This window comes from Lynx rufus, unplaced genomic scaffold (genome assembly GCF_022079265.1).
Source record: "Lynx rufus isolate CCGP_SWC_20201006 ecotype Redwood Valley unplaced genomic scaffold, mLynRuf1.p SCAF_17, whole genome shotgun sequence".
Classification (NCBI taxonomy): domain Eukaryota; kingdom Metazoa; phylum Chordata; class Mammalia; order Carnivora; family Felidae; genus Lynx; species Lynx rufus.
The window spans coordinates 29,995,109-30,010,165 of record NW_025814831.1 but is presented as its reverse complement, the minus strand read 5'-3'; the positions used below and the strand labels follow the sequence as shown (position 1 = coordinate 30,010,165).

Genomic DNA, 15,057 nt, shown 5'->3' with positions numbered 1-15,057 from the left:
CAAATACAGAATTGCTCTGGCCCCTCCCAGAAGAATTCCATGCAAGTGAGAGGTCTGAAGGATGCAAACTTTACTTGTTCATGGTAAACCTCCCTCTGCTATGAGCATGTTTTACCTTTATTAGAAATAATAATAAAGGAGAGAAAAGGTATTATCAACTTCACATGTATTTTAATTATTTTTAATGTATGGAAGTTTCTCAGGACTTTCATGTTATGCTCACAGTTTTCAGTAAGATTGATCATCGTAACAAAATGACTGGCCCATAAAAAAAATTCACCCCCACTTTCCTACCTCACCCCACCTCCCAAAATGGTATGCTTTTTATCCTGGTCACTGAAGCCACTGGTGAGCGCCATCATTTAGGAAGCTTTGGGCAGCCGAGATCAGATCTTTGTTGCTTTAAACAAAGAAGAGTTATGTTCTCTCTTGTGTTAACTTAGAGTTGAGTCCTAAGGTGTAGGCATTTGTGGGGTTGGGGAATTTTATGGTTCGTTGATATCATCAAGGGCCCAGGTTCTTTCCTTCTTCTGGTTCCGTCATCTTTAGATATAATCTTGGTCCTCAGTCTACTGCTTCTCATGGTCAGAAGATGGCAACTGCAGTTCCAGGCATTTTATCCAGATAAGACCTCATCCAGGGTTGGAAAGGGGCTGTTTGTTTCTTCCTTGAGTCTCAAAAGAGTGAGAAAAACTTCCCCCCAAATTCAGAGCAGACTTCGCCTCAACACACATTGGCTAGTACCAGCCTCAGCTTTAGAACTGTCATTGGGAAGAGTCATGTGCAGGATAGGTGGAAACCCAAACAAATCCGGACTCTGCCTTCAGGAAACAAGGAGAGAAATGACTATTGGGTAGGCAACCTCCAGGTACTTTTACAGCTTGTGATTTGTGGTTTAGGAGCCAGCTAACCTAGTTGCAGTGACAGTCGGGTAGTTACTGTTTCCGTGTAGTTTTCTTAAAGGTATTAACATTTTTTTCTAAGTATTACAGAGCTGTAATTTCCACTTTCTCTTGAAGGCACAGAAGGTGAGTCCCAAGACCCTGTGACAGAGAGCGATGATGGTGGCTTCAGTGAAGAGTGGGAAGCCCAGAGGGACAACCGCCTAGGGCCTCATCACTCCACGACTGAGTCACGAGCTGCTGTGCAGGAACTTTCCAGCAGCATCCTAGCCAGTGAGGACCCAGAAGAAAGTATGTGTGTTACTCTATGTTGAAAAGTCATGAGTTCCTTTAGGTGCTACATTACCAAACTCCTCAAAAATAAAATGGATCAAGAGTGGTACAGTCTAATTCTGAATAACAGAGTATAGCATTTAGTGGGAAATATTAATAGTTGTTGCGTTTCTCATAGTTACATTTGTTAATGAGCCAAATTCTGCCCCTCAGATTTTTGGAAATGGCCTTTTACAGCCTGAACTTTGCATTTGTTTTAAAAGATAAAAGATTTTTTGGAAATTATTATTCCAGTAAGACTCATGACTACAATATTTATGTACAAAAATTTCATTAGTATATTTCCTCTTTGCTGTGTAGAGACCTGTGAGTTTGAATGTTTCAACCTTTTACATCATTATTCCCTTTGCTGGCAAGCACTGTATTTTATTAATTTTAAAGACAAAAGGATTTTGGTTATTGGGAGAAATGCAAGCATTTCTTCAGTGTCTAAGATATGTTGTCACTTAGACCTTGGTTAGCAGTTGGGGTTTCTTGGGAACATTATCAGCCAGTAGAGCCCCTCCCCCCCCCTTTGTTAGGGCTCAGTCATCTCTTCAGTCTTAGAGATGTGATTTATTAAGAGATTAGCACATTTTCCAACTAAATTATTCTCTGTGGATTTTTTTCCCCAGAAAAGTGAAACTCTTGATTGATTACAACATTACAGTGAAAATATTAAGTACTTTTAAAGAAACAAACACCTAAATTTCTTAGCTTCTTTACTCACTAATCACTAATTGTTATGATCTTGACATTATCCTTGAGCTTCAGCAGAACACTTCTTACATACAGCCAGCTCAGGTTTAGTCTTTTAACTGGGTCAGAACTTGGCACATACTTAACTTTGGTGCTTGGCTGAGTTTTCCAGATGTTAGAGTCCACTACAGTCTGTGACTTTCACACTCCAGGGAAACTAGACACAGTTGCCTCGTCTTACAGCCAGGCTTAAGCTTGCCTTTGCTGATATATTCTCTGCCTGCAAAGTTACCACCATAATGAGGTTGCATCTTCTTTTCTCTTTTCTCAAAGGTACCTACAGCCAAAAGAAAGAAGTAATACAGCTGTTGAGTATATAGCAGTCTTTCATGACTGACCTTGCAACTTGAGTGCTCTCTCCTGATCATCTCTCATGTTCTCTTTGTCTCTACTTTTTTGTTTTTTTTTTTTTGAAGGAAAACCCAAGTATTGCCCCTCCTAACTTCAGAATGATATTTTCTTTATCTGGGACCACTATAAACTAATAATTGACATTCTTTCATCATCTTAGCATCCAGTAACATAACCATCTCTGAACAACCTTTTAAAATCCGCATTTAATCGAAAACTGAAGAGTTTTTTAATTAGAAATGTAAAATATTAAAAAAAATTTTTTTTTTATTTTTTTTTTCAATGTTTATTTATTTTTGGGACAGAGAGAGACAGAGCATGAACGGGGGAGGGGCAGAGAAAGAGGGAGACACAGAATCGGAAACAGGCTCCAGGCTCCGAGCCATCAGCCCAGAGCCTGACGCGGGGCTCGAACTCACGGACCGCGAGATCGTGACCTGGCTGAAGTCGGATGCTTAACTAACTGCGCCACCCAGGCGCCCCTAAAAAAAAAAAAAAATTTTTTTAAACATTTATTTATTTTTGAGAAACGGAGAGAGACAGCATGGGTGGAGGAGGGGCAGAGAGAGACGAGACACAGAATCTGAAGCAGGCTCCGGGCACCCCTAAAATATATTTATCCCATGTGAAGGCTGTTGGTCTTCCTTTTAGTGAATTTCAGAATATACTTCCCTCAAACATCATGCCAGTAGCAGGCTCATCCTAAGTGTACTACTAATCAGTAGACTTAAAATTTATCAACGTAGTAAAATTAGCCTGTTGTTTTCAGGAGTGGAAATTTGACTCTACAGATTCTTTTCTGTAACCTCAGGGGAAGTGAGGGAGAGGAATTTTACTATTCAAGTAGAAGAAGAGATTTTAGTAGTAAAAAGGTAAAATAATACATTATAGGCAGGTTGTTTTTTTTTTTTTAAGACTTTATTTTTGAGTAATCTCTGTACCTGACATGGGGCTCGAACTCACAAGCCCAACATCAGGAGTTGCATGCTCTACCAACTGAGCCAGCCAGACACCCCACGGTTAATTTTAAAACAGTCTCATTACTTCCAAAAGAAATCCCACAATCCTCAGCTGTCCAGCTCTCCAGTCCCTCCCATCCCCCCCCCCCACTTAAAGTACACAATGCAGTGATTTTTACTGTATTCACAGAGCTGTGCAACCATCACTACAAGTGAATTTTAGAACATTTTCATCATCTCAGAAAGCAAGTCTATACTCATTAGCTCCCATGTCCCCCCTACACCAACAAATATACTATGTTAGATTTGCCCATCCTGGACATTTCATATAAATGGAATCCTACACTATATTATCCTTTGTACTAGTTTCTTTCACTTAGGCCAATGTTTTCAAAGTTCATCTGTGTTGTAGTATGTGTCAGTACTTCATTTATTTTTGTAGCCAAATAATATTACATTTTATGTATATACCACATTTATTATCCATTCATCAGATAATAGACATCTGAGTTGTTTCCATTTGGGGCTGTTATGCATAATGTTGCTGTGAACATTCATGTACCAGTTCTTGTGTGGACATGTTTTTATTTCTCTTGGGTATATACCCAGGAGTAGAATTGCTGGGTCCTATGGTAACTCTGTATTTTACCTTTTGAGAAACTGCCAGACTGTTTTCCAAAGCAGCCATACTATTTTACATTCCCACCAGCAGTGTGTGAATGCCCCAATTTTTCCACATCCTCACCAACACTTACTATCTTTTTGATTATAATCTAGAGTAGGTATAAAGTGGTGTCTTATTATGGTTTTCAGTTGCATTTCCCTAATGGCTAATGATATTGAGTAATTTTTTGTGTGCTTATTGGCCATTTTTATCTTTTCTTTGGAGAACTATATTCAGATTCTTTGACCATTTTTATTTGCCTCTTTATTGAGTTGTAATGATTCTTTGAATATTCTAAATACATATTTGTTTTCAGATAACTGCAAAATTTTTTCCCTGCATTATTTTAAAAATCTGATTTCTGTAACATTTTTTTTCTGAAGAACTTAGTTTTAGTTTCTTATAGCATTTAACATTTGAAATTGAAATCTAAGTCTTTCTAAGGCTATTATATATTTTAGCCTTTATATGTGCCAAGAACGTTTCCTGTATTATTTTTTAACTCATTTTTTAAAATGTTTATTTATTTTTGAGAGAGAGAACGTGAGCAGGAGAGGGGCAGAGAGACAGAGAGAAAGAGAGGGAGGGAAATGGGGACATGGACACAGAATCCAAAGCAGGCTCCAGGCTCTGAACTGTCAGCACAGAGCCCAGTACGGGGCTTGAACTCACGAGCCATGAGATCATGACCTGAGCCTAAGTCAGATGCTTAACTGACTGAGCCACCTAGGCATCCCCACCCCGGCCTTTTTTTTCTTTTTGTTTATTTATGTTTGAGAGAGGGAGACAGAGCACAAGCAGGGGATAAACAGAGAGCGAGGTAGACACAGAATCTGAAGCAGGCCCCAGGTTCTGAGCTGTCAGAACAGAGCCTGACACGGGGCTCAAAACCACAAACTGTGAGATTGTGACCTGGGCTGAAGTCAGACACTTAACTGACTGAGTCACCCAGGTGCCCCTAATTTTTAATTCTTGATAACAGCCCTATGTAATAGCTCATAATCCCCATCTTAGAGCTGAGGAATTTGAGGATTAAAAGAAGTTAATCAACTTGCTCTGGATCATACAAGTACTTAAATAGTAGCACTGGCCTCTTCTGTACATGTGAAACTGGTGTGTATATTCATCAGTCTGGGAAGGTTAGCAAGTTAAAGGGTAGCTGACCCAGTAATTCATAGCATTGGATTTCATGGGTCATATGTTTATCTTTTCCACTAAGGAAGACTTCACTCTGGCTCCCACAACTCAAGAACACTGGTTTCTCTGTAATATCTTATTAACCAGCCCTCTGCTTATTTCTCACCCACATGTGGAACACACTACTTCTCAGGGACCTCTGCCTCTCTCCCCTGGAAGTGGTTTCTCTAACCCAGGCAACATGAACGTTAAAACCAGGGTCAAACTTCAGTTGGGAATACTTAACAGAAAAATGAAAGCCACTTTTAAAGCTTTATGGATGAATAATGGATCCCAAGTTAAAACATATCTTTTGAATCCATGTTTTAGCCTTTACTTTTTTTTTCAATGTTTTATTTACTTTTGAGAGACAGAGCATGAATGGGAGAGGGGCAGAGACAGAGGGAGACACAGAATCTGAAACAGGCTCCAGGCTCTGAGCTGTCAGCACAGAGCCCGACGTGGGGCTTGAACCATTGAACCATGAGATCATCACCTGAGCAAAAGTCAGATGCTTAACTGACTGAGGCACTCAGGCGTCCCTAGCCTTTACTTAAGTGTATATTTTTTTTTTAAAGAATTTGAAGGGAAAAAATGTTGGATAACAGAAAACCTATAGCCTTTGCATTTCTTGTAAGTTTTAGGATCAGCTTGTCAATGTCTACAAGCTACATTTCAAAAAAATGGGAATGTAAAGAATTTTGAATACCCAAAACAATTTTGAAAGAGAAGGACAAATTGGTGGATTTATACTATGTGATTTCAGAACTTACTCTAACACCATAGTAATTTGGTACCTGGGTGGTTCAGTCGGGTAAGTGTTCCAACTTCAGCTCAGGTCATGGTCTCATGGTTCATGAGTTCAAGTCCGCGTCTGGCTCTCTGCTGACAGCACAGAGCCTGCTTCGGATCCTCTGTCCCCCTCTCTCTGCCTCTTCTCTGCTCATGATCACTCTCTCTCCTTCAAAAATAAATAAACATTTAAAAAAATTAAATAAAGCCATAGTAATCAGTTCAGGCACAAGGAGAGGCATATAAATCAGTGGAACAGAATTGCTAGTCTAGATGTAAATACTTACGTTTATGGTCAATAATTTTTTTTACGAAGATGCTAAAATAATTCAACAGGAAAAGGGTATGTAATCTTTTCAACCAGTGGTGCTGGGACAATTAGGTATCCACATGCAAAAGAATGAGTGGAAACTCCTGCCTCACCCTATCCGTCCATCATGCCCACAATCAAAAATGAACTCAAAATGGATCATAAACTGAAATGTAAGTGGTTAAAATAAATTTCTAGAAGAAAACGAAAGAGAAAAACTTATGACCTTGGGTTGGGCAGAGTTCTTCAATACAACACTGATACATAGAAGAAAAAATTGATAGATTGGACTTCACCAAAATTAAAAACTTGCATTCAAAAGATACCATTAAGAGGAGAAATATTTGTACACCCAATTTCATAGCATTATCCACAATAGCCATGAGGTGGAAGCAATCCAAGTGTCCACTGATGGATGAGTGTATAAATGTGTATACACACAGTGGAATATTATTCAGCCTTAAAAAGGAAGGACATTCTAACATGCTGTATAACATGGATGAACTTGAGGACATTATGCTAAGTGAAGTAAGCCAGTCACAAAAAGACAAATACTGTATGATATGAAGTACCTAGAGTAGTCAAACTTAGAGACAGAAAATAGAATGATGGTTGCCAGAGGATGGAGGGAGAAAAGAAGGAGGAGTTTGTGTTTAATGCGTACAGAGTTTTAGTTTTGCAAGATGAAAAGAGTTCTGTGAATGGATGATGAGGATGGGAGTACAACAGTGTGAGTTTACTTAATGCCGTTGAGTTGTATATTTTGTTATTAAAAAAAATTTTTTTTAAGATACCATTAAGAAAAGGAAAAGAGGGGTGCCTGGGTGGCATCAGTCAGTTAAGCATCCAGCCCTTGGTTTCGGCTCAAGTTATGATCTCACAGTTCCTAGGATCCAGCCCTACATCAGGCTCTGTGCTGATAGTGTGGAGCCTGCTTGGCATTCTCTCTCTCCTCCTCTCAAATAAATAAACATAAAAAGAAAAAGAAAAGAAGACACAGACTGTGAGAAGAGCTATACAAACCACATTTCAAGTCTATTCAAGACTTGTGTTAAGGATATATATATAAAGAATGCTTACAACTCAATAATAGGAGATTACCCATTTAAAAAATACGGACATGCTTTGGATAAACATTTCAGCAAAGGAGAAATATAAGAGGTAATAAACACATGAAACTCTGCTCAACACCATTATTCAGAATGGCTGTAATCAAAAAGGGTACCAATATCAAGCGTTGGTGAAGGAAGTAAAGAAACTGGAACCCTGAGTTCTTGCTGGTGGCAATGTAAACTGGTGCAGCCAGTATGGAAAACAATTTGGCAGTTTCTTAAAAAACTAAAGATAAACTTCCCATATAACGCAGCAATCCCATTTGTAGGAATCTACCCAATGGAAATGAAAACAATGTCCACACAAAGATGTGTACGCCTGGTCACAGCATGATGTTCATAGCACCATTATTCATAATAGCCCCAAAACGAAAACGTTCCATTGTCCATCAACTAGTGTATTCACACAGTGGAAAACTGACCAGTTAAAAGAAAGTGCAGACAAGTGCAATTTCATGGATAAACCTCGAAAATACATTACATGAAAGAAGCCAGTCACAAAGACTACAAGTGTTACGTGTCCATTTTATGAAGTGTCTCGAAAAGCCAAATTTATAGAGAGAGAAGACATCAGTGTTGCTTAAGGCCTAGGGTGATGGAAATGTGGATTGTGGTGATGGTTGGACAACTCTACATCTTTTACAATAATTGAACAATGGGTGAATTTTATGAAGTAAATTATAGGGGTTCTTGTGAAGATTTGTTAGAACAAGTGCCAGGTGTAAACCAGGCAGTCAGTAGATGACTGCTGTTATTTATTGTTCCTTGTTATATGTAACAACAGCATCTCAATGTTGAAGACCCCAGAGCCAGTCATACAGAATCTGAAACTCATATTGGAGGAAAACAAAAAAGAAAGAAAACCTAGCTAAAGCCAAAATTTATATGTCCTTTACTGCTTTCTCATTCAATACAGGATGGAATATGGCAGTGACACTTTTGAATTGATGGCAAAAAGTAACAAACATTTATATTCATAATCTTTCCTTTTTAGGGGGAGTAAAACTTGGATTAGGAGACTTCATTTTCTACAGTGTTCTGGTTGGTAAAGCTTCTGCAACAGCCAGTGGAGACTGGAACACAACCATAGCCTGTTTTGTAGCCATATTAATTGTAAGTATACACTAATAAAAACATGTCTGAAATCCTCACCTCAGAACTCTGATTATGCTGTCCCTTTAAGGTAGTCTGTTTTATTTTTTGTTTTTTAAAGTTTATTTATTTATTTTGAGAGACACAGAGACAGTATAAGTGGGAGAGGGGCAGAGAGAGAGGGAGAGAGAGAATCCCAAAAAGGCTCCACGCTGCCAGCACAGAGCCCGATGCGAGGCTCAAAACCATGAGACCATGAGATCATGACCTGAGCTGAAACCAAGAGTAGGACACTTAATGGACTGAGCCACCCAAGTGGCCCTAAGGCAATCTGTTTTCACCCTAGCTGGGCTGAGTGTGCCATTCACCTGGAGAGCTTTTTAAAAACAAATTAACTGAACCTCACCTAAATAGTTTGCCACCTGGCCACCCATTAAAATTACCCATTAAAATTGTGCATCCCTGCCCTGAGATATTTAATGTTTTAATTGTGTGGGTTTTTTTAATTCCCCGGAAAGTTCTGATAAGCACCTCTGATTGGGAACAGCTGCTTCAAGCCTGACAGCGTAGACATGTAGGAAAATAGCTGTGTTAGATCAGTCTTAAAGGGGTACTCATCCTCACTTTGTTCCTGAGTCTGGTGGTGGTTTTGCCTTTAATGCCACAACCTGCAGCAGGCAGTATTCCGGGGGCAGCAAGTCTGAGGCGAGAAAAGCTAACACAATGCACGATGCCACATAGGTCTTGCTTGTAGCACCACAACATGAACCCCGACGCTTTCAAAACTATAAGTAACTCTTAAGGTATTTCTTACTGGTATTTTTGCTAAAGATGTGATGTCTGATATGTGTCCATGAAGTTAGATGAGAGGTGAGTTGAGAGCCATTACTTACGAGTTTATTTTATGCTGACCTCTGTGGTTTATCATGATCATAAAACCAGTTAGAATTTTCATGTGTTTTATTTTTCTTTATTTTTATTTACTTTTCTGGATGTGTTGTATCTTTTAAGAGGAAAATGACTTATTTTGGATAAACTTGAAATGCTCAGTTTTCAGACATTGTCTTAGTAGTTAGGATAAAAAAACGGACAATATTATATGGCTGCTCTGTGTTTACAAGAAAGCAACACAGGTGTTCTCCTGCTTTCTGAAGGTGCATATTACACCACTTTGCTGTTTTCGATAACAGAAAGAAATCCAAGGAAGATTTTTGCTTTTACAAAAAGGCTGTTATCATACTAATGAAGGTCTTTCATTAAAAAAAGTGGCATAATTGGAACTTTCAGGAAGTGGGGATATGCTTCGCTTTATGCTGTTTCGGCTTACAAAAGGCTTCATAGGAACGCTCTACTTTCAGATAGAGAAACTTGTATATGCTTCATGAACTTGTATTGGTTTATTCTGTGAGCATCTCTTTGCCCCCGTACAACATAAAGGATGCTTCTCGCCTCCAGGACTTTAGTCAGCCCAACTAAACTCACAGTAGCCAACTCAATATTTTAAGTAGAAATTTCAGTATTATTTAATTTTTAAAAAATAGTTTTATTTTTAGATTCTATTCCTTACCTAGAATTAAGTGTGTGCATAATGAACTCTGTATTGTAAAGGAAAATAAATGTTGTTTCCAAACGTAACGAAAAAAATTGCCCTAAAATTTAAGCTCAAAGGATAATATTCAGTGAACTAAATACTTGTGATTGGGTTGTTTTTGCATGAAATACTTTCCTAATTTTGCCTGAGTTTGTGTCTCTCCCCTCTTGTCCACAGGGTCTGTGCCTTACATTATTACTCCTCGCCATTTTCAAGAAAGCTCTGCCAGCTCTTCCGATCTCTATCACCTTTGGGCTTGTTTTCTACTTTGCCACAGATTATCTTGTACAGCCCTTTATGGACCAGTTAGCATTCCATCAATTTTATATATAGTATATTTGCAATTAGAATCCCATGGATTTTTCTCCTTTGACTATAATTAAACCTGGGGAGGACAAAGATGATTTTACTGTGTCCACATCTAACAAAGGCAAGATTCCCAGCTGGACTTTTGCAACTTCCTTCCAAGTCTTCCTGACCACCTGTACCATTGGGCACTGGAAGAAGATGTCTACAGAAAATGGTTTTGAACACGCGTCATCATGACGGACTGAGTCCCTCGGTGCAAAAACTACCAGATTTGAGGGACAAGGATGAGGAGGAGGGACGGACCAAGAAGTTGCTGTGCTCCCACCAGCAATTTGACCCTTGGTCACAGGTGGATTTTACCAACACTGCAGACTCTCAGGACTACCATTACCGAGAAGTTAAATGACACGGTTTAAACCAAACAGGACTCTTCATCTTAAACTACATGTTGAAGATCAACCTAATAAACCTGTATTGAACTCTGAACCTTTTCAGGAGGTACTGTAAGGAGAGCAGGCACCAGCAGCAACACGAAAAGGTTTTTGAAAAGGGGCTCTAACTTTCACTTTCAAACCTTTCTGCTGCAGACTTATCATTTTTAAATAAGACTTTTTTTTTTTCACCTTGAGTCAAGTCAGATATGTAGGTTGATTTTGAAAATTTTTGTTTTCAAGCACTGAAACTCATCTATGGTTGCATTTCTTCCCATGGCCAGTCTGAACTTACTTGCTTTATCCTAAAAGTCTTAACCTCAGGTTCCAAATTCAGTAATTTCTGGAAAGAATGGAACTATATCTAAACGGTTTCCTGTCAGCCTTAGGTGAATTCTGGGTTTTCCACCAAATTCTTTATTTTTAGACATACTTGTAGGTTTACTTGCCCTGGATGCTTCCATTGTTCCCATCTCTCCCTGACTCCCCATAAGCATTCTCTTCTACAGCAAATGAGACAGCTCTGTTGTGGTAGCAGATGATCCAGTTATTCTAGGATTTTACTCTTTGTGTGGTGCAAAGAATGTGTTAATGAATCAGTGCTGTCAGCCTCACTGTCATAATTTCTTCAGTAGCAAATACAATGTGTGCCCAAAGACAGTAGAATTAAAGAAGAGTAAAATGGCTGGTGAAGCACTTCCTGTCCTGTTTTTTCTTTTTTTTACTACAACCCATTCATTGTCTCTGACACTAGGTCAGAATTTAAACCAATAGCCAAAAGCTGGTGGATTATAAAGTCAGTTGTATCAGTACAAAGCAAGAATTTGGAGAAAGCCATGATTTTACTCGGTGAGCCACGGGAGAACCAAGGGTCAGGAGGCGAACCAGATGCCGAGAAGAGAAAAGATGGGACCACTAACAGCCGATGGGACAAAACGAGTTAATGTCCCGTGGGCAGATCTTAAGGAGGAGAACCAAGTTATTCCTCAGGAACCTCACATTGGGTGTTTTGTGCTTTCCCTTCTGCCTTACCTTTCATTTCAGTGTACCTTTGTACCTTTGAAGTGGGCAGTGGAGTTGAGGTCCTGCGCAGTTCAGCTGGACAGTGCACATAAACGGAGCCATCAGCCTGTGGGCACATGACACCTTTAAGTGGAGCTTTGCTGGACATAGCCCTTCTTTTACCACTGACCACCTTTAGCCACAGTGATCAGATTATAAGCGTTTGTGAGACATTTAGTCTCCCCCTGTGGCTGAAGAAAGGCCAGCTTTTCTTCCTGTTCCTGCTTTCTCTCCAGCCTATCATATGATCTAGTTTGCAGTTCCCTTTGGAGGTTGTTTTTGTTTTTTAATGTTTTGTTTTATTTTTTTGAGAGACATAGAGCGCCAGCTGGGGAGGGGCAGAGAGAGACACACACACACACACACACACACACACAGAATCCGAAGCAGGCTCCAGGCTCTGAGCTGTCAGCACAGAGCCCGATGCAGGGCTCGAACCCATGAACGCGAGATCATGACCTGAGCTGAAGTTGGACGCTCAACCAACTAAGCCACCCAGGTACCCCGTCCTTGGAGTTTAGAATAGTTGTTTTCTGTCACAGCATATTTTTTTTTATAAGAAACTAAATTTAGCAGTAGTGTGCTGTTGGAGTATAACTGGAGTATAAGTAAAAACTGGCTCATATTAGGTAGTTGAGAAATGCAGGAAAAACAAGTCAATGCACAGAAAGAGTGGGACTTAAAATAGGTTCTTGCATCTCTTTGCTTAGCCCCTTTTTTCCAGGATTCTTTTTCCTCATATATAGCAATGTGGGTATTAACTTCTAGAAAGACACATGATTGAACCACTACAGCAAAGCCACCTGAATATGTTCATGATTTGAGGCAGTCTTGAGGGAGCCCTGATCTAGACTAGTTATTAGTGTGAAGGTCCCAAAAGTACCATATCTTTTACGAAAGGTTTTATCCCAGAAGTGGGTATGTGGTGTGTGTGTGTGTGTGTGTGTGTGTGTGTGTGTGTGTGTGTGTGTGTGATTTAATCCGTCCTTTGTATCACTGTCCTATGTAGAAAGATGGCAATAAATCTCGCTTTCTGCAGGACGGACCACAGCTCAGCATAGAACTCTTTTCTTTAAATCGGCAGTTCAGATACAGAACTTTGAACTTTCTTCTTAGGGTCAATTCAGTTGTTTTTGAAATGTCAAAATGCTAGTCTTCCACCATGAAAACTAGATTATCACCAGGGAAAACAGTAGCAAGTCCACTGAGGATGTGCCCTCACACAGGGCAGGGGTGGCTGTGGAGCTGGCCAAACAAAGCAGGATCAGCCCAGGCAACCTGCTTAATGAAGAGGAGGAAGAAGAGTGACCACTAATGTCTGGGTCTGACTGGCCTACGGAACCAAGAGTGTCTACATACAGAAGGTTGCTACAAACTAGCCTGTGGGCATACCAACCATATTTGGAAGATTACGGACCTTTTTTCAAAGAGGAAGAACGTGTTTTCTTGTTCTTGATTCTCACGAGGTTAGTGTATGGTCGGTCCTAGGATCACCGCTCTCACTGTAAATGGTTAAATTTCTTGATTAGAAAAAAAAGCTTTCAAAGCAACTTGAAAGAAAACAATCATAAGTGAATGATTTATTGATTTTGCTACAGAAGCATGGGCTTTTCACTTTTGAGTTCTTGAATCCTCACTTTTTAAAGTGTCTCTTGTTTTTAAAAACCCTTCTTCCATAACCAGTGTCCATACAGTAAGTTTAGTACTTGGCCTTTACTTGGCCTCAGAAAACTATATAGTCATCCTGGTCATAATTTGTAGAATATGAGACAAAGGTTAAGCTCCCACATAAGATCTTCCAGGGTCAGCGTCTCGAGGAAGCCTGACCTCCAGTGCCTGGCCTTGCACATTTGCCCCATTCATGATCTAGCCCTAGAAGAGAAAGAGCTCAGAGGACACTATGAAAACATTTATTCAGTGTCTTCCATGTTCCTGGCATGGTGCTCGAGTCTTAAAGATGTGAAGATGAGTAAGACCTATCCTCAGAATACATCTATAGTTTCCTGTTTCCTGTTACACGCCATCTTGAACTTCTCTAAAATATTGGGTACTTGTCAGTAACCCCTTCTTATGGTTACCATCACTGAGGGCTTATAAAATTGATGTTACAAAGGTGATCTTGATTCTTCCAGAAACCAACCCTTTCAATGAAGTACTCCTTTTCCTCTATCTGCTTTTGGATAGTCTATAACGGCCTGACCCGCCATTCTCCTCACCTCCGGAGGTGTCCACAAAGCTGACTCTGCAAAGGGAACTTGAAAACTGGACATTTGGTCTTGCCCTGGGATGAAACAGTATCATCATCATGAGTTTGAGACCAGAAGTGATCCTTAACGATTTTCTTGCTTCTCTTTAAATGCCCCCAAACACAGGAGATTAGAAACAATGGTTTCAACTCTTCACAGGCTTCAGTGAAATTGCTGAGCAGTGTACTAACAAGGGTGTCGTCATGCTCACCTCCTGAATCCTCTGGATGGCATCATCTGAACCATCCTCTCCTCTGGCAGGAAACACCTCAGATGCGTGCATTAAAAATCAGCCTGGTGCTGAAACGAACCCTTTCTTTGAATGTTTACCAGGGCCTTGGATGCCTGCAACAGTGCCCTCAGGAAGTAGCTGGGTCCACCCTGGGCCCTGGAACGTGGTGTTAGCACTTGAGCCTGGTGTGCGTAGCAGGAAAGATTTCCCAGGAAGCAGTTTTCCTTTGAAAGTAAATAATCGTTGCAAAAGGGCAGCTTCGAAATCAATCAGCTGTAGAAAGTAGTACAGGATTGTTCACCGCGGGATTGGAGGTGCCGGTTGCAGGCTTCAGCGGGAACGTTGACATGTTTGTCGTCTGGCTTTTGCTTCTACAGGCACTGCTTTGTACATGATTCAGACAGACTGTGAATACGTCTTTTTTAAAATACCTTTCAGATTCTTGGTGAGATATAATTTTGATAGATTGCAGGTTTTCCTGTGTTTGTCAAATTAATAAAGACTGCATGAATCCAGCTGTGCTAATTTTCTTACGTGAAAGTAGTGTAATGTGTAACTGGGAACTGCCGAACCTTTATCAGGACACAGTTAAGAAACATAAATGCGTTGTTCCTGTTATTCACCCAAAATGGAAGGGTATGGACCATAGCAGGCCACAGCTCTGAAGGATACAGTATTAAGTCCATGAAAAGCCTTGAAACAACTATTCTGAATGCTTGGCTTCTGAAAAAAATTTTTTCTAGAAAATATCTAACTC

At 39.9% G+C, this 15,057-nt stretch overlaps 1 protein-coding gene across 3 annotated transcripts in view; it reads left to right on the top strand.

Annotated features, from left to right (window-relative positions):
• The window catches only part of PSEN1 (presenilin 1), a 74,011-nt gene extending 62,555 nt beyond the window's left edge, over positions 1 to 11,456 (top strand). For all 3 annotated transcript variants that reach the window (XM_047079401.1, XM_047079402.1, XM_047079400.1), the window contains 3 exons: positions 1,020 to 1,193; positions 8,332 to 8,450; positions 10,198 to 11,456. In XM_047079401.1, the coding sequence (XP_046935357.1) occupies positions 1,020 to 1,193; positions 8,332 to 8,450; positions 10,198 to 10,353 (449 nt within the window). In that variant the 3' untranslated portion in view covers positions 10,354 to 11,456. The remainder of the gene's footprint in view (positions 1 to 1,019; positions 1,194 to 8,331; positions 8,451 to 10,197) is intronic.
• Positions 11,457 to 15,057: the final 3,601 nt, after the last annotated feature.